The sequence below is a fragment of the Pezoporus wallicus genome, unplaced genomic scaffold (genome assembly GCF_028554395.1).
Source record: "Pezoporus wallicus isolate ANWC-B61680 ecotype Strahan unplaced genomic scaffold, APGP_CSIRO_Pwel_v1 contig_1876, whole genome shotgun sequence".
In the NCBI taxonomy this organism is placed as follows: Eukaryota; Metazoa; Chordata; class Aves; order Psittaciformes; family Psittacidae; genus Pezoporus; species Pezoporus wallicus.
In genome coordinates this window covers 2,785,950-2,804,285 of record NW_026638337.1, presented here as the reverse complement: position 1 = coordinate 2,804,285, position 18,336 = coordinate 2,785,950, and the positions used below count along the sequence as shown (strand labels likewise).

General features: G+C 40.1%; 1 protein-coding gene across 7 annotated transcripts in view; it reads right to left on the bottom strand.

The window, feature by feature from the left end:
* Positions 1–16,997, bottom strand: part of NBEA (neurobeachin) — a 506,572-nt gene extending 489,575 nt beyond the window's left edge. For 4 of the 7 annotated variants that reach the window (XM_057410432.1, XM_057410434.1, XM_057410436.1 and 1 more), the window contains exon 1: positions 16,537–16,996. In XM_057410432.1, coding sequence (XP_057266415.1) covers positions 16,537–16,812 — 276 coding nt within the window. In that variant the 5' untranslated portion in view covers positions 16,813–16,996. Of the gene's footprint in view, positions 1–16,536 lie in introns of all 7 variants that reach the window. The other 3 variants (XM_057410438.1, XM_057410433.1, XM_057410439.1) reach the window with 1 other exon arrangement.
* Between the last annotated feature and the right edge of the window lie 1,339 nt (positions 16,998–18,336).

Below are 18,336 nucleotides of genomic sequence, written 5' to 3'. Positions count from 1 at the left end.
TACAGCAGATACTTGGTTTCTGTTTCCTCCACTAACAGTATCTACCCAGTACTCCACAACTACAGTCATTGAAATACATGTTCAATACTTGTTCTCTATGACAATTCAATTTTTACTTAATTTTAAAGTAAACCTATAACCCATAGTTTGACATCACTTACGACAAGGATTACAGTGAACTTTACTATTGTAGATCAAAAGGAGACTTTAAAAATGCAATTATATTTAAATAGTGAAGATGACAGAATAAAGAGTGAACCTTTAAGTACGCTAATTCAGATTTCCATTTTGAAGAAAGTAAAGCTCAACGAACTGAACAATGACAAACAAATCACTAGGTAATAAACGCCTAAAACAACAAATCAAACAGATATGTTCCTTTTATAACCAGTTTTATCAGCTTGCTTAGAGCAGACGTGGAGTTTTTTAAATTACTTTTTTTTTTTTACTGTAAACAGCTCTGTAGACCTCTTTCATCTCAAAGGAGCAAATTTTATTCACCCATAAATAAGGTGTCACTAAAACACATAACCAAGAAGAGCCATAAGGCCACACTCTTGTTGAGGACAAGGTCCAACAAAGCCATGTGTTTTAAACAAACAAGCTTTAACATTTTTTAAAGGAAAGTAAAACCAGATCTTTTTATGCGTGTTGGAAAAAAACCCACAGTATTTGGAAGGCATCAGATTTTTACATCTGTACATGTTCCATTATGTCCTCCCCCCAAAAGCCTACACTTGAATACATGCTTTCTCAGTTGTGCCTACTACTAATAAGAGGCCTTCCATTTTAAATTATTCTGTGAGTCATGATTTAACATTCTGCAATTGATGCAAGGTCTGGGTTTTGGGGGTTTTTTTTGTTCATTTGGGGGTTTTTTGTTTATTTTTTTTACTGATATCAACCAACTTCCAGGGCTCACCTTTAAAGCTTCAGAGTCCTGTGATTCAGAGCTGGATAACAACATATACATTAACATATTTTTCACACTGCAGAAGTACCTCCAAATGCTTATGTTTACATTTCTAATTCACTGATGCTTACTAGGCATTCCATTTTCTTTCATTTTTGCCATGAATTTTTAAACAAGAAAAGATGATCCAAGTGAACAATGTGTGTGCAGTTCAATGGGAGTCTGCAATTAAATGTGCCAGACACCTCTGAGAGTCTTAACTGTCCCTGTGCATGGAAAAGAAGGAATAGTTCTGCAATTTAAAAAGCACATAAAATTAAACAACGTTAATCTCACTTACACAAAGAAAATCTTATGTAAACATCCATCGCAAACTATGATTAAAAACATTCGAATGTTTCCAGGTAGACCACACACACATATACTGATTTCTGGCAGTCAACTAAAACAGAAAATACTGTATGATAGTGATAAGAAGGAAGGAGTTCAAACATGGCCCAAATCCTTTCTTCTATGATTAAAAAACAAACAAAAAAACAAAACAAAAAAAAAAAAAAAACCCCCACACAAAAAAAACTTCCAGCCTTCCAGTTAAAAAAAGAAAACTCACAGCAACAGTGCCATGGCACTATGATGCTTAACTAAAAATTGAGCTGAGTGAATTGTGAACATAACCAAAACCAACATAATGAATAGGGACTTACTAAGTTTGTTTGTTACATTTAAATTGTAGCTTACCATTCAGTGACCATAACAAACAAATTACAGTTTTCTCCTGTACAAGAGTTTTGAATAGCCACAGCTGTCTGATAGACTTGAAAGAGAAAACATTTCCTCTTTAATACACACTTAATTACAACATTCCAAGCCAGGGCAAAACACCTCAATCATTATGCACTCTCCACAGGAACAGTTAACAGTCATCTTTCAATTTAGCCAGAGACATAAAAAGCACAATGTAGCTATGAGATACATACAAATTCTACAAGACCTTTGGTATGAAAGCTAGGCATGCATTTTCAGTGGATGTGTCGCATAAGGGGCACTAGATAGTAGTAAATAATCCCTACGTGTATAAGTAAAAGTTACAGAGCATGAAACGTAAGCACTTTCATCCACATTGCATTGAAGTATAACGTGCGATTAGTGACACAAAAAGTTCAATACATACTGTTTACTGGTAACACTGTCCACCAAGAAGTCCCTAAATATCTTCACAAGAAGCTGATCCCTCTCTGTCAAGCAAGACTTTACAGAGGTGGCAGTGGAGTTGCTAAAGAGCTGCTAGCCACAGCCAGTTCTTTTAACTAGTCGAAAACAGTAATGCATCCAGGGCAGACAAGTTCATCACTCGAAATTACTAATCATGTTTTTTTTCATTTTGCATCACCACTGCAAATGTCAGCGCAATAAAGCAAGCCCACAAATGTCAAAAGCTGAAAAAACAGCTGGTTCTTTAAAGACATAGAAATTAAAAGTAGTGTACATTGATCAATTTCTATATTAAACTAATTCTGTTTACAACTATAAAAATAGTTAACCCACATGCTCTGTACCTCCTTAAGAATTGCATTTCAAAATGTTTGCATCATTTAAGCAAAACCTATCTCAAACTGGTGGGTTGACCCTGCCTGGATGCCAGGTGCCCACCAAGCTGCTCAACCACTCTCCCTCCTCAGCAGGACCGGGGAGAGAAAATAGGACAAAAAGCTCATGGGCTGAGGTAAGGACAGGGAGAGATCACTCAGCAGGTAAAACAGTCTAGACTTGGGGAAATTGATTTAATTTATTACCAATCAAATCAGAGTAGGATAATGAGAAATAAATCCAAATCTTAAAAACACCTCCCCCAAAACCCCTCCTTTCTTTCCAGGCTTAACTTCACTCTTGAATTCCCAACCTCCTACTCCCAGTGGAGCACTGGGATGCGGAATGGGGTTGTGGTCAGCTCATCACAAGTGGTCTCTGCTGCTTCTTCCTCCTCAGGGGAGGACTCTTCACAGTCTTGCTCTGTCCAGCATGGGTTCCTTCCATGGGGTGCAGTCCTTCAGGAACAGGCTGCTCCAGCGTGGATCCCCTGCAGGGTCACAGGTCCTGCCAGCAAATCCACTCCAGTGTGGGCTCCTCTCTCCAAGGGGCCACACGTCTTGCCAGGAGCCTGCTCCAGCATGGGCTGCCCACAGGGTCACAACCTCCTTTGGGCATCCCCCTGCTGCGGTATGGGGTTCTCCATGGGCTGCAGGTAATATCTGCTCCTCCATGGACCTCCATGGGCTGCAGGTAGGTATCTACTCCACTGAGAACCTCCATTTCCTGCAGGGGCACAGCCTGCCTCACCATGGAATGTACCACAGGCTACAGGAGAACCTCTGCTCTGGCACCTGGAGTACCTCCTGCCCCTCCTTCTGCAGACCTTGGTGTCTGCAGGCTGTTGCTCTCACATACTCTCACACCTCTCTCCAGCTGCAATTGCTCCTATGCAGTTAACTTTTCCCCTTTCTTAAAATACGTTACCCCAGAGGCGCTACCACTGTTGCTGATAGGCTCGGCCTTGGCCAGCGGCAGGTCTGTTTTGGAGCCAGCTGGAACTGTCTTTTCCAGATGTACGGGAAGCTTCTAGCAGTTTCTTCTGTAGTCACACCTCCTACCAAAACCCTGCCATGCAAACCCAATGTAGTCCTGGTCTCAGAGAGTGTATCTCTTCAACTTCCCAAACCCGAACAGCTTTAAAACCTGACCATTATCCCAGACACTGTCCCCACAAAGCAGCGTAATATGGTTTCTTCCATGACATTTTACTCCCCAAAGATCAGTCTGATTACATAAATTAATTTTCCTTTACAGCTTATTTTGATGCTTATAGTAGTAAAAGACTAGGCAAGCCACGATACAAACTTGTTGACACAGAATGGTTACTCTTCATTTACAAATACTTGAGAAGAAATAAAAGTTGAAAAAATAATTAAAAATATTACTAGGGAAACTGATCACAGATTAAGAAGTGGGAAGCTACTTACCATAAGCAGTTCCAAAATGTATTAACAATTACTGCTAAATGCTACTTTTCTCAATAACTCTCTTGGCTGCATTAATTTTTAATAATGCCTCAGTAGCCTTCCATTATAGTGTTTTAAAGATCTCATTTTGCTACACTAAGTATAGACTATTGAGTTGGATATCAATTTTCTAAATAAATAGAAATGCCAAAGAGTTTTTTTAAGTCGCGATTTGTTTTTAGACCACAAACAACTTCCTATCTCCCAGAAAATCTTCAGGATTTCTTAGCAGAATTTTTAATCAAAATTGATGTTGGCTGCACTGTCAGCTGCAGCCACCATGCCCTGCTTGTACTATTAAGTATGTAGTCTATTCAACAGCTCACACCCTGCAAAATGCATACATACGTTAATTTTTAAACCCAAGATTTTTCAAAAGACTAACGCAGCAAAAACACACATAGCCAATTCAGATGTACCGGAAAGACAAAAAGCCCAACCCTCATCCTCAAAAATGCCCCACACCCTCAGATGCCCTCGTACCTGTAAGGGGCTGGGGAAAACAACACTTTAAGAGATGGTAGACTAAAAAGACATAACAGGATCGCATACACAGCTCAGAAAACTGAATCCCTATGTTAGCAGGCTGCCATGAGTTTTAGTTCATGTTGCTTAAACACCTTCCTTTCTGAAGAAGCCGTATAAATCTACTGTAACTCCACAAAGAGCATATGAGAGGGGAATTTTAAAATAATAATTTAAACAAGGTGCTCCTAAGATTTCTCTGACCTCCAGAACGGATTCAGATTGTATCAATGCTTCAAGCTTCTTACGGCTTTTTCTGAACATCTGGATAATATCATGTTTTGGTACAAGGCATATTTAGGATTGATCTCAGCCAAAACAAAAAAAAATACATTATATGTGCTGCTGTCTTTTCAGGGTGAAGTAAATTTTGGGTAACACAGAGCTCGACTGACTTAAAGTAAGCTGAAAAGCAAATACAAAAATCAAAGCCACTGCAGAAGACCTCATTTACAAGTACTGCAGCTATTCTAATTTCAGAGAATAGGCTAGAACCACAAACCAAAGCTGTGACAAACCACCCAAGAGCTTAAATCTAGAGTATTAAAAAAAAAAAAAAAAGGGGGGGGGGTGGAGGAGGCACTTTCTATTTACACTCTGAAACCTCTTAACTGCTTTAAATTTAGTTTTAAAGAAGGATTTCTTACTTAAAAAATTAAACACTTAAAGCATTTTGAAGCCCACATGTGGGCTTAGACTCTGGTGGTAATTCCCTCAGACACCTCAAAAATTAATAAAACATCATATAAACAGTCATTTCAAGGTCTCTGTAAAGCCAGGCAGACATTGCATCACTGAGAGAAAAGAACCTGCGGTACTCTATTTTCCACTCACACTGCTAGAGTTTTTCTAAATGTAAAGCTTTCAGTGATATCATTTCTTAATAGTTAAATTTCACTTCAGCAAGTAATTTATTATTTATTTTTTTTTAGTGCTTATACTTTCAAGAACAGACTCCCTGCAGAAGTATCAGCTTTAACAAGTCCAAAAGGTACTCGCTCATATGGCTTAGCATCTTTCAGCTGAAACTTCTGCATTGCCCTTTCCCATTCTCATTTTAATTGTTGCCCATAGTTACACAAAATGTTCTTAAAACACATTTTACAATCATTTGCTTTCAGAAGCCCAAAAGTTTGAGCAGTTTTTTTGTTTGGTTGTTTTTTTTTGGGGGGGTAGTTTGTTGGGTTTTTTTAGTTAGTTTTTCCCTTGTTGTAAAACTGTTTATAATAGTAATAAGGGAAATTATCATGACTGTGAGAACTGGAAATTACCTGCTTCTGGATTTTAGGAAATATCTGTAACTGTCAACTTCTTCATTGAAGAACAATCCATTTTAAAGACTGTATTAACTTCAATGGAGGACTGCCTTTAAAATGTCAAATACTGCACTATATTAACTGCTAAAGATTAACTCCCTCTCAGTGACTAAGCCTACACATTGTTCCAGTCACATTTGTTATTGTGTAAGTTACCTTGCATTAATGATTTTCTTTGCATGAAACGTGAACTCTAACAGTATTGTTACAGAATCATCTTTGCTCAGTATATTACAGTTTAAGTTACAAAGTTATAAGCACATAAAGTTGTATAGAACATTTAATCTGTAAATATAAGACAACATATAAAGTCATGAATCTATTCTTTACAATGAACTCAATGCAGAACAACAGCTTTGGCTCTACACTGAATATTATGTGGCTTGGGGTTTTTTCTCCTTCTGATATAAAGCATCTGTAACTTTGAAAACTATGCTAACAGCTCTTCTAACTCAATTTCAATTCATGTTAATTCGTTGAAGAACTTAGTATTTAATATACATTAACAGCCACACAGTTTCATTAATTTGACTTCATACTTTTTCAGCTGAATATCAAATGTAGCTACGTTTAATATTTCCAAAGTCCAAGAAATAAAGCTTATCTACAGTCACAAACTGTGATCTGAAGAACTGATACACACTCTTCAGATTTGTGCATTTCATCCAAGGCTATCTACTAACAAGAAGGTACAACAGATGAAAAGCAAACACTCACTGCTGTGGCTCACAGAGGTCTGTTTTCTTAGCTGCATGTGGTGCAAATTGTCCTTTGCTGGGTTAGGCATAGTAATATTGACTGAATTATTTATGGTAGATATTGCAACCCACACTGTCAGATGAGGAAAAGGGCTGCTATAATTAAAAGGCTTCCCAGACTCCAACTTTTTTGAAAGGAAGCACTATTATCTGCACAAGGAGAATAAAGATCTAAATGTGTGAATGATTAAGGTATTGGAACATCTGATATATAACGGCAGGCTGAGGAGAGCCCTAAGAAGAGGTTTGAAGAGATCTCATAAATGTGTATGTATATTTGCAGGGGTAGGGTGGGCAGGAAGCAGAGACAAGGGAACTAGGCTTTTCTTAGTGGCACTCAGCAACAAGGGTGAGTAGCAGCAGGCCCAAGAAACTCCACTTGCACCTAACTAAAAATTTGATATGGGAGTCTCCATCCTTTGAAATATCCAAAACCCAGCCAGACAAGACCCTGAGCAACTTGCTCTAGTTGACCTACTTTGAGTATGGATTTTTTACTAGAGACTTCCAGAGGCCCCTTTCATCCTCAACTGTTGTTCTACAGTTCTTTCGTAAACCAGCAGAATCACAGACATTTCAAAGCGTTCTGACAGTGAATTTTCAGGAGGATATTGTAGTGTTAGTGCCAAAGAGAAGAATGGAGAGGCGTGATCATTAACATGCTGTGGTTTTTCTGTTTGTGGTTTTTTTTTTTTTGGGGGGGGGGCAGAATAAATAAAAAATACGTGTTGCCAAGCCCAGGACATTATGCTGAAGTTTCTTTCTGAATTCACATAACGCACTCTTAAGATAGCAAAAGATGCAATCGTGCAATGGAGAACACAATATTTCCATTTCAACTCACCTAAAAGCTGCATTAAAAAAAACATACAAAACCCAGAAGAGTTCTTCAGGTCATCTGGAGGTATAAACGAAAAGACAGAAAGAAAAGCAAAGAAGATTTCTGAATCTCCAGAAACTAAAACGTGGGGCAAAGGCCCCACAAATCTTCAGGGGAAAAAAAAAGTTAGAATAATGAAGTAGCTCCCACCTCCTGAGCATCTTGTTTGGAAGACCTTATTCAGTCCAATGCAGTCTTATACAAATGTTCCCGTAAGTTTCACCCATTCAACGTAAGAATATTAACAGCCAAGTTGGTCACAGATCTGACTCAAAAATACCACACACCTTGCCATTTACCAAAACAGATAATGTATTTCACTGGAGTAACAGAAGGAAATAGACACCAATTTTGACAGCTTTATGTCAGCAAACTTCTTGCTTATGGAGGAACATGTTGAAGCAAACAATTCTACTGGACGTGTAAACACTAAGTTTACAGAGATGGCTTGCTCTCTATCTCAAAGAAAACAGAAAGTCACCAGTCATGAAAGAATAACATATCACTTCATAAGGTTCTTTACCTCCTTCCTCCTTCCATAGCTTAGCATAGCCACAACGCAGCTTTCAGAGGCCTACAATTTGAAGAGGGATGAAGCTCTTTCTTCCAACAAAATTGGCTATTTCTTCTCATTTGAGGCAACAGCCCTTGTCCTGTTCTCTCAAAATTCCAATTCCTGCAATTAAAAATCTACAGCTAATGCCTTTCTGCAAAGATGCCAAATCCCGAAGTCCATTCTCCAGACCACTGGGAAGCTCCTTCTCCCTGCACAACATCCCCAGATATACTAGTTCAGACTTACATCATACAGATGCTACGCAACTGGAACTGACAAAACTCTATAGCTGTTCTCATGTGCATGTACTATTGGAAGGGGCAGACAGCTTTACCATTCTGCTAGCTATAAAACAAATTCAATTTAAGCAAGAATGCTTCCCTGAATTCAGAGTAATCTTTTTTTTTTTCTAGTTTTCTTTTTAATTGAAGGTTCTTCAACACAGGAAGTTTTGTAGCTCAATTAAATCAATAAATATTTTTGGGATACAGTGAGCTATACAAAGTGTTGCTGTAGAGCAAGAACAAACTGATCAGCCAGGCATGAGCAAGCCAAGACAGGGCTTCACTTCAGTTCATTCATTACCAGCTTGAATGTGTATTTTATGGTTACTAGTCTATTTTAATGAAAGCTGTTTTCTGTAACTCTGTAGTTGGAAAGAGTCTTTGTTTCAACAGGTTTGTACAATCTCCTTTGTGAATCAAAGGACACATTATTTCCAAGTTCATATTTGTATTTATAAACACTTAAAATGTTTTCTTTTTACAAAACAAAAGAGCAAAACCTGAAAAAAAATCCACCCTATTTAATGGGTTTTAAAGCAGGCAATCAAAAGGCACTAAATGTTAGAAAATTTTATGTAATTGGGTATTTGACACAAAATATGAAGACTTTAAAGCAAAAAAAAAAAAAAAAACAAAAAAGTAAGATCATGTAAAACTGATTACAATGCCATATTGCTGGTATTGGAGTTGGTTTAGAAGGCTCTACTCAGATAATTATTTCCAGCCTTCTTTCTACACTTTTTCAGTACTACAAAAGCATCAGGTTCCAAAAACCATAATATGAGTAACAATTTCACTTGTATCCTGCTCTTACTTTCAGCTAACCCCAAACCCCAATACCTATTCTGAACAGTTAACGGCTTCCAACTGTAAACAAAAGGGCAGTGAAAGAAACATAATTGTCCAAATATGTAAGACAAGCATTTGTAAGCTGTTGAATAGCATACACAGTACTCACATTCACACCGGCTTTCAGAGAATTGTTACGTTGCAACAATTTCACTGATGCAACCCAATTTTAAATTAAAGAAGGGCAGTCAAATCATAGGGTTGCATTGACATAACTGAATCAACGTTACTGGTATAAATTTCAGTTACACCGGAACTACTTACTTACTTACTGAACATTATTAGTTTACATGTACTTCAAAAGTAGAACAAACTCCAAACCACAAAAATTACCAGAATGCAGATTTTAGCTGAGAGTCAGTAACTGACCAGAAGTTGAAGTGCTGCTCTACTTGAAGTCACAGATAATCTTTCTCTTAGAGATGAATGTCATTAACAATCTTGCTGAATTGGAAGTTATGAAACTCTAGTTCAAATAGCTGCAATCCATCATAATCTTATAGTTGAAACAGGTATTTCTATCAATAAGGAAGCAATATGCTATCCTCTACAAATAATCCTTCTTCTTTTAATTGTTCATTATCTTTATGCTGAGTATCACATATTGAATACTGTATCATTCATATCACATCCAAGCCAAACTATTGCAAGACAGTGGGAGGTAGATCATCAAATTGAAAACTGATGTTTCAAAAGATCTGCTGCCTCTGATTATAAAAGCAAGTTCTAAATTTGGTTCAGACTGAAAGAAAGCTTGAGGGTTTTGTCTATGTAAGAATTAATAGAACTCCACAATTGGCTACTGCCAAAAAATATGAGTGGTAATTAAGTATCAAATTCCACCATAAATAAAACAGAAATAAACAGAACTCCATCACACACAACTACACTGGCCCTTTGGCCACCAGGCACATACAAGATATCAACTAATGATGCAGCTACAATGATACTCTTCTGTGCAAAGTACTACAAAATGCTGTAGTAATGGGAGAGCGATACAAGTTGATTTGAAATGGCAGATTTATCAAGACAGGCTAAGATGCAAAACCAAAAAAGTGTAGTACCAAGTAATAAACAGGTAAGATAAAGAGACTGATTTAAAATAACTTGGAGAGCTTATTAAATTAGCACAACTGTGTTAACACTGTGCACAGGAATTATCAGGATAGAGAAGTCTCAGTTTTGGTACTAATCCAATCACAGATTTCATTCCACTTTGACTCAATTCAGTACAGCACGAATGGAGAACCAATGCTTCAGTAGGAACTGAAAGATGATTATGCAGGTTTTAGGGTGTCGGTTTTTGTGTTGGGGTGGGGGGAGGTGTGTATCTGGCTTAGGGTTTTTTAAGGGTGTAATATAGACAGTGATTCATACATTTGAAAAGTGTAAGTGGAGACACTGAAAAGCAGTAGCATAGAAGACAGGAGATGCACTACATCCTCCCAGACATAAACCTTGTGAATGTAATGAGCCATTTCCTTGAGTACCCATCTGAGAGCTAAGGGGGGGGCAGGGGAAAGAAGGAATAGAATGAGAGAAAATATGGAGGAGAAAAAAAGATTAGTAAATAACTGAGTACACAGCTAAATGCTTAGTCTTGTAAACACCCAGTTTAAATGGGGAATCAGGTCACAATTTTCTAAAAATAGCATCTTGACAGTGAAAGGTGCTAACCCTTTGCTTGATGCAAAGGGATAAAAAACAGGTGGGAGTGGGAGGAAAGACCAAAGATCAGAGGTATTTTATTAATATCAGTCCCAGAATTTTAATATTTCAGCATGACAAAAATAAAAACAAAGCCTCTAGTTATTAATTTTCCTTATGATCCATAAGCTGCATCCTCTAAAGACAAGATACAAAAGGAATACTCAGTGATATGCTCACCATGATAGATTATTAAATGTTAACACCTATAGAAATGTATCAATCCATCATACCAAAACCGCAGCAGATTCCAAGCCCCCTGCTCAGATACCACTAGTGCTCCATGACTGATGCAAGGAGTGAAAAATTTCCCACCCATAAATACTACTATCAAAGGTTAGATTTAAAAAGCCAAAAGAAATAAGCTATGCTAAAAGAAATTAAGTGAACATTCACTTACTCAAAGATTTTCCAAAACGAAACATAAGCTGTCAATGGAAGTAGCAGATAATGACAACAGCTACAAAACTCTCAAGTAGCTGCCCATGGATTTCTATTACAAGCTCTCACGTTGGATACAGCTCTCTCCATATAGCTCTGATAGTTTCTACAGTAACATCCAGACACAGCTCAATATGGAGATGACAGAAGCAGGATAAAAAGGGACCAGTAGGACAGACAGTAACTTGGACAAGGACTGTCACCTCCAGTTAAGTATTACCTAAAACAAAATTCAAACACACAGAAAAACAAACAAACAAACAAAAAAAAACAAACAATCCACACCTTGAAATTCCCCCCTCTATCAGAAGAGAAATATACCACAAAAATTAGAAGACTTACTCCAAGAAAACAAAATGATTCTCAAGCCTGCAAAGCTAGTTCCACAAGAAAAACAGAAGTCATTTGATGGAGGCTACAGTTCATGTGGCCCATGCCTTCTCAGAATACAACAGCATCCAATGAACAAAAGTGATTCTTCTTCCCTGCACAAGAGCAGAACTGTGCCTCAGGACATTACAGCAACCAAAACTGTAAATAGATTCAAAGAACTCAAATATCAAAAGCCAACTTTGCCTTAAGACAAACCTCAACCAATCTCTGAAGAAAAGTACCACCAAAAGAAATAATCTTTATTACATATGCATCTCTTTACATTTTTCCTTATGCCCACTACTACAGAAGCCTGTAGGGCAGAAGGATCTCCCAGCTAATCCAACCCATTTGCTCTAAAGCTGCAGATGCCACTCCTACAAGTAGACAAAGTGAAAGAGCACAAAAAATGACTTACCTCTTGTGATGGATGACTAACACTGAAGTAGGATGGAACAGCCAAGAAAATGAGAAGAGCTAGGCAGAAGCGTGGGCTGAAGTCAACAAGAACAGCAAGAGACTTTTTGAACTATGCCTGGTGTTTGACCTACTTCTTATAAGCACTCTCTAGCCTGACAAAACATATATAAAAGCCTTCCAGACTGCACAAGGAAAACCCTGGTCAGCTACACCTCTATCAGACTGAAATCTGTTCAAAGCTGCATCACATCATCTGTTCAAGATACACAGGCAAAACAAGCAGCATGTGCTAGCAACCATCACAATTTTTAAGTATCAGTCGCTGCCTATTCACCTTTCTCATGCTGCATTGCTGTAGAATCAGCACTAAAAACTCAAAATCAAAAACTCTAGGAAATTCAAACTGAAACACAGAAAGCTCTATAAAATCTAAGAAACAATGCAATTCACGTAGTCATGTTTGATGAAAGTTGTCCAGACAAGAGACAGTTCAGAAATATACACGGAAGGAAAAAATCTCCAAACCATTAAATACTGAAAAAGCAGAGAATTAAGGAGGCATGTCACTAAAACTAATGAAAGGAAAGGCCATTTAAGATATATTATACAAAAACGAATTAAAGCCATGTGTGGAAATTTTGCACTAGGAAATAAGTGAAGTAAAAATACACTTCAAGTAGAATACAGGTGGACAGACTGACCCACTTTCACCATAGTATCATATGGGCTGGAACACACACTGCAGAACTCTATTTTAAACATCAGACTAATACAGAAATACAAGGGGGTATAAAGAAGGAACTAGGGAGAATAACCACCAGCAAGCACATCTATCTCAACAATAACATCCTTGAGAGTACCCTAAGAAAACTAATAGAGCTGTTCAAAGGGAAAAGGCCTCCTCATTAATAGAAGCACAGAACTGATGTCAAAACATCCCCAAAGCAAAATCACTAAGAGCAATTAGAGGATTATGTTGCTTGTGGGGAAAGCCTTTTCTAGTTTGGTGCTTTGCTGTACACAAGGGTCAGTGAACACACATCTCAGAGACAGCATGCTGAACCTGAGAATTCATATTAACCCCATGGACCAAAACAAGCGCCACCACAGAAGAATGTATGACGTACAATTAGGAGTCCCCTCTTACTTCCAGAAATGTAAGAAGAACACAATACGCTAAAAATGATTTTAGAAAAGACTTCAGCTCATAGACTGTTAACATCTTCTGACTATGAATAGTATTAACACTAGAATATTGTTTTTTTAAAGATAACTGTAAGTAGTTCATAGATAGGGATTGACATATAAAGAGCTGAAACCTCTCTCCATTGTCTACCACTGTAATACTAAACGAAAAATAACACAAGCAATACTAGAAACTCTACCAAGTGATACTCCATTAAACAAATTCACCAGTGTAACAGAACTTTGAACACATGGTAAATCTTGATGAAAAGCATCACTAAAGAAAAGAAAAGCATCAAGAGAAACAACTTATCTCATAGACAGCATGGGCATGCCCAAGAACAAAATTCTGTCTGAGCTGAAAGTCAACTGTTAAAATTTCACAAAGCAGAAAATCCAACAATGTATTAGACATGGAAAAAGATTTTCAGCACTGGATAAAACACACTTCATCACCTCACAGATACAATAAATCACTGTGTCTGTCAGTATCAGTAGGTACTACATGAAGTAAGTTTGAATTGCAGTAATAGAGACTACAGTGTGGGGTCACCAAAAAAAAAACCCGAAGTATTCAAAGGTAAAAACTGTCCAAGAGAAACCCTAAGAGAAAAACTTAACAGGAAATACAAGTGACTATCTCCATGACAAGGGCAAGCCAAACCAAAGTTTTGTCTTGAACATTTGCTGCTTTCACACCAACGCAGGAAGAATGAATAGACTTGCTTAAGCATTACATAGAAGACAGCAGTAATCCAAGATAAATTAATTAAAAGAAGAAAAACTATCTCAATTGTTAGCTTCTGATTCTCTCCAATAATAAAAGAAGTCTCAGCTACGCAGAATCCCTATACTAAAAAGCTATCAGCAAATGACTTATAGATGCTCAATGTATAGGTTGTATTTCTCTTAGGGACTTAACATATCAACTGCCATATCAAATTGGGATCAGCTCTTTAAGCACTCTGCACTCATTATCACACTTACATCAGAAGTCATCCAGAAATAATAAAGACTGATGGGATAAAAAAAAAACAAAAAACAAAACCCAAATGAAGTTCTCTCCACCCCCACTGAAACCCCAAAGAATGCTTCTAAAATACAAAACTGCATTTTATTTAAAGTTGCTGTTAAAATTCTTAATACAGAATAAGATAATGTTTTGTAGTTTAGGGATATGCCATCAGCTTTACTTTGCATCAGCCATATTCACTACACTTGTTTTCTGTGCAAGTAAATTACATTTCAAATATACAAGCATAAGTTTGAGACATTCAGAGACCTGAGAAGATCAGCAGACACAATATAACCTCTCTCTGCTGTGGGAATACTGACTATTGTGTATTAGAGTCCATCTGTTAAGTAATGACTGATCCAGAATGCATCGCTACTGCAGCAGGCTCCCAAGCAGTTTCAATTCATATACGTCTCTCAACACTGAGAGCACTGTTAAACACTCTTGCATTTATTTTTAAATATAAGCATAGTTTTCAGCAATAGAAACTAATTAGTAGGTAGATCTGATACAGAAGCACTGTAACAAGCACTGTATGTCCTACACACAAATACAAAAACACATTGTAACCTTAATCCCAAAGACAAGTCAATGTTAGTTCAGTTCTGATGCATTAGCAGCCAGAATTAAAATAAGCTTAAACATCAGTAAGAAGAATGAAAGAAGAAAGAAAACTGGAAAAGGATTAAACATCTTTGTATCTGTCATGATCCATACAAAGCCAGTTAATAAAATAACTGTGTGTCATTCCCCTATTTTGAGTGCTACTTTTAAAGGAATGGGTAATAATCCAATAAAGTTATGATGACTTATACCACACTTGTACAAAAATAATAAAATATTTACAAATCATGTTTCAGTTAAGTGTCAAAACAGCTTGTAAAGAGGAGTGGGAAATATACCATATTGTTTTGACATGTTCACAAAACTACAGGGGCTTTAACCCTGTGTGTTCAGATAAATTATAAATATTAAAACGATCTGACCAAATCACGTCTTTCCCTGCATGCTGCAGCTTTTCCATTCAGTCTGTGCTAGGTCAAATGCAAATAACTGTCAAACAGAAGAATATACCATTTTAAAGTGTTTGAAACAAAATATATTCTTTAAACTCATCTGAAACAAAGGCAATTTCAATTAATTGCCATTCAGTTTTGAGCAGTCATTTTTCTATCCTATTTTGTATGCAAAAATTGAGGATACTTCATTGACTGAACTGCTTCAAAAGCTTTGCTGCAGCAAATCTTGCATTCAGGAACAGCACCAAATTGCACATAATTGAAAGTGATTCATTTTTAGATCCACTCCTTTGGCTTCTGTAGGTTCCTCAGGCTCTGGTGTAGGTAGCGCAAAAACATTAAGTCATACAGTCCTGCAGTAACTCTTTCACTCCGTGAAGTGAGCAGATGACTAAGGAGCTACATTTTAGCATCTTCTCCTTGATCAAAGCTATTTACCAGCATACAACAGTACTTTGCTATGCACAGACCTTAAAAAAAAAAAAAATTAACACCAGTACCTATTTTGCAGACAGGAATGCATTTTGGAAAGCATGCGAGATCATTAAGACGTGAGCAACCCAATTCAATACTGCAATACAACTAACTCTTTATTACAAATATTAAAGCATATTAAATCCTTGCAAAAAATCTCCCTCCTCCCCCTTCCTCTACATAAAATACTGAACTAGGTCTAAGCTAACAGCATTTCAGCCACAAAGATACCAATTTGAGGTGCCTTTTTTTTTAATGTTTTTCAATTAAAAACAGGTACTACATGCACACCACTCTTCTTCCAGTGAGGAATCCACCACGTTATAGGGCAGCATCCAGCACCCGAAACTGTGAATTATTTAAACTCCTTATTTTATTTACATTGGGAATTGCACACACTCCACTTCTGCAGGAGGCGGCCGACAGAAGGCACTGGGATGGGGAAGAGTGGCCTTGCCTATACCAGGTAGGGTCCTGCATGGAGTTAGGGAGCGCTGAGGGGGCTTCTGTCACACGCATGACGAGGAGAAGCGCAGGTCTCAGTACTAACGAGGGGAGAGAGGCACAAGAGGAGTTTGGGAAGGGAAGACGGTTGCAAAAGGGCCGTACTTGTAGGAAGGATGCAGGGGCTGGGAAAATGAAGGTCCCTTTCGGGCTGCCCAGGGGCGGGGGAAAGCAGCCCCGGGAGGAGGTGGGTTGCGCGGGCCGGGGGCCGGGGCCCTCTGCCCGCCGGGGCGTCACCGGGGCAGGGTGCCCGGCCGCTTACCAGGTTCAGCACCGTCTCCACGATGTCCCGGTTGCTGACCTCCCCGACCTGGATGAGTCCGATGAGAACGGCGAATTTCATCCGGATATTGCGGATCGGCACCGACGGGTTAATCATCCCCGCGGGGAGCACTACGGACCCGGAGCCCGACGCTCTCAGCTCCCCCATCGCCGCGACGCTGCTGCCACCGCCTCCGCCTCCTCCACCGCCGGCCCCGACGGAGATGAGTCCCGCTGGCTGCGGGTCCGGCCCCGACACCAGCTTCTCGCTCGCCATTTACTTCCCGCCGTTACCGGCACCTGCCGCCGCCCCCGCCTCTCCGCCCGGCCGGGCCGAGCCACGCATCCACCGCAGTCGCACCCGGCGGGGCCGCAGGGAGCCGGCCCAAGGCTCAGGCACCGTCCCAAGAGCCGCTCCCCCGCACCGTTATAATGAGGGATTATTATGGGCGCTGATGCCCCGTTATCTAAAGGCTGCCCGGCCGGAGCCGCCTCCGAGCCGTGGGCAGGAAGATCGGGCGCGGCCGAGCGCGGCGTGGCGTGACCCGGCTTAGACGAGCGGCGCGCGGAGCTGGCGGCGACGCGAACGATTGCCGCTGTTGTTGTGAAGCCCGAACCGCCGCCGCTCACGCCGCCATGTTGCCGCCCCCTGCCTGCGGTAGCCGCTAGGGCGCCTGCGCCGAGCTTGTCGGGGGGAGTGGCCGGCCCGGGTACCCCCAGCCGGCCGGGAGACAGGTGAGCAGGTGTGAAGGGGTCGCTCTGCCACCGCTGCGGCGTGAGGGGCAGCGCCAAAGCGAAGAGCCACCGCTTCCTGCCGGGCTGCTGCGGGCCGGCGCCTGCCCACCGAAGGGAGGTTACGCAACGCCGCCTGAAGGGGCAGGGGGGTGGTGTCCGCTCTCCCGCTTCGACGCGGGGCCGCTCCCCGGTGGAGGGCCCGGCTTCGCCCCGCAGACCCAGATCGCCCACTGCGGGAGGGGCGGGCTGCTCTGGTGGCCCTTGGGCTACTCGTCACGGGGAAGTGCCGCTTCCTCGACACACCGCAGGGTCCCTCACCAAGCCTCTGTTAGGCAACTCAGCCGGCTCAGTGCTCCCTGGTTCAGGTTCAGTGCTCTCTGCCGTCACTCTCCCCCACTGGTCCCACGCTATTGAGTGAGAAGTGTCTGGGTAGGAACCTTTTGGGGTGGGTTATTTTAGAAACTCCAGTCCTAGGAAGTGGTCATGTTTGAGTGGGGTTGTGCAAGAGCTTCTGAGCTGTGGTCCCCTTGGGGAGTGATAGGGGAAACCTGGGGATCTGCCAACTGAGAGCTCGTGTGCTGCTCTTTCGAGGTGAGAGATGTCTTTCCAGAGTTCTTAATACCTGCACTCCTCGTTGGTGGTGGTGATGGTACATACAGAGGTGTCCAATCAGCAGCAATTTTACCAAACCCCTTGGTTTCAGTGATGACTCATGGCAATAGCATTTTTTCCAAGTCTCTCCAGTATTATATCAGAGAAACACAGTTTTTTTTGAGGAGGCTTAAGTTATTCAAATAGTCATTTGAAGAAATTGTATCTATTTGCTATACATGTGCTGGAGATAATCTATCCCTGTTCAGAAACGTGTTCTGTCTTGGCTTTGTAGTGATTATCATTACAAAGTTGAATTTGACAACAAACCTGGTGACCTTGTTCTGAAAATACCATTAATCTTGTCTCTTCCATAGCTCCAGATTTGGGAATTTTCTAGACTGCCAGTTCTCCTTGTATCCAGCTAAATAATAAACTGCATAAACACAATAAGCAGGACTTGATCACTCCATCC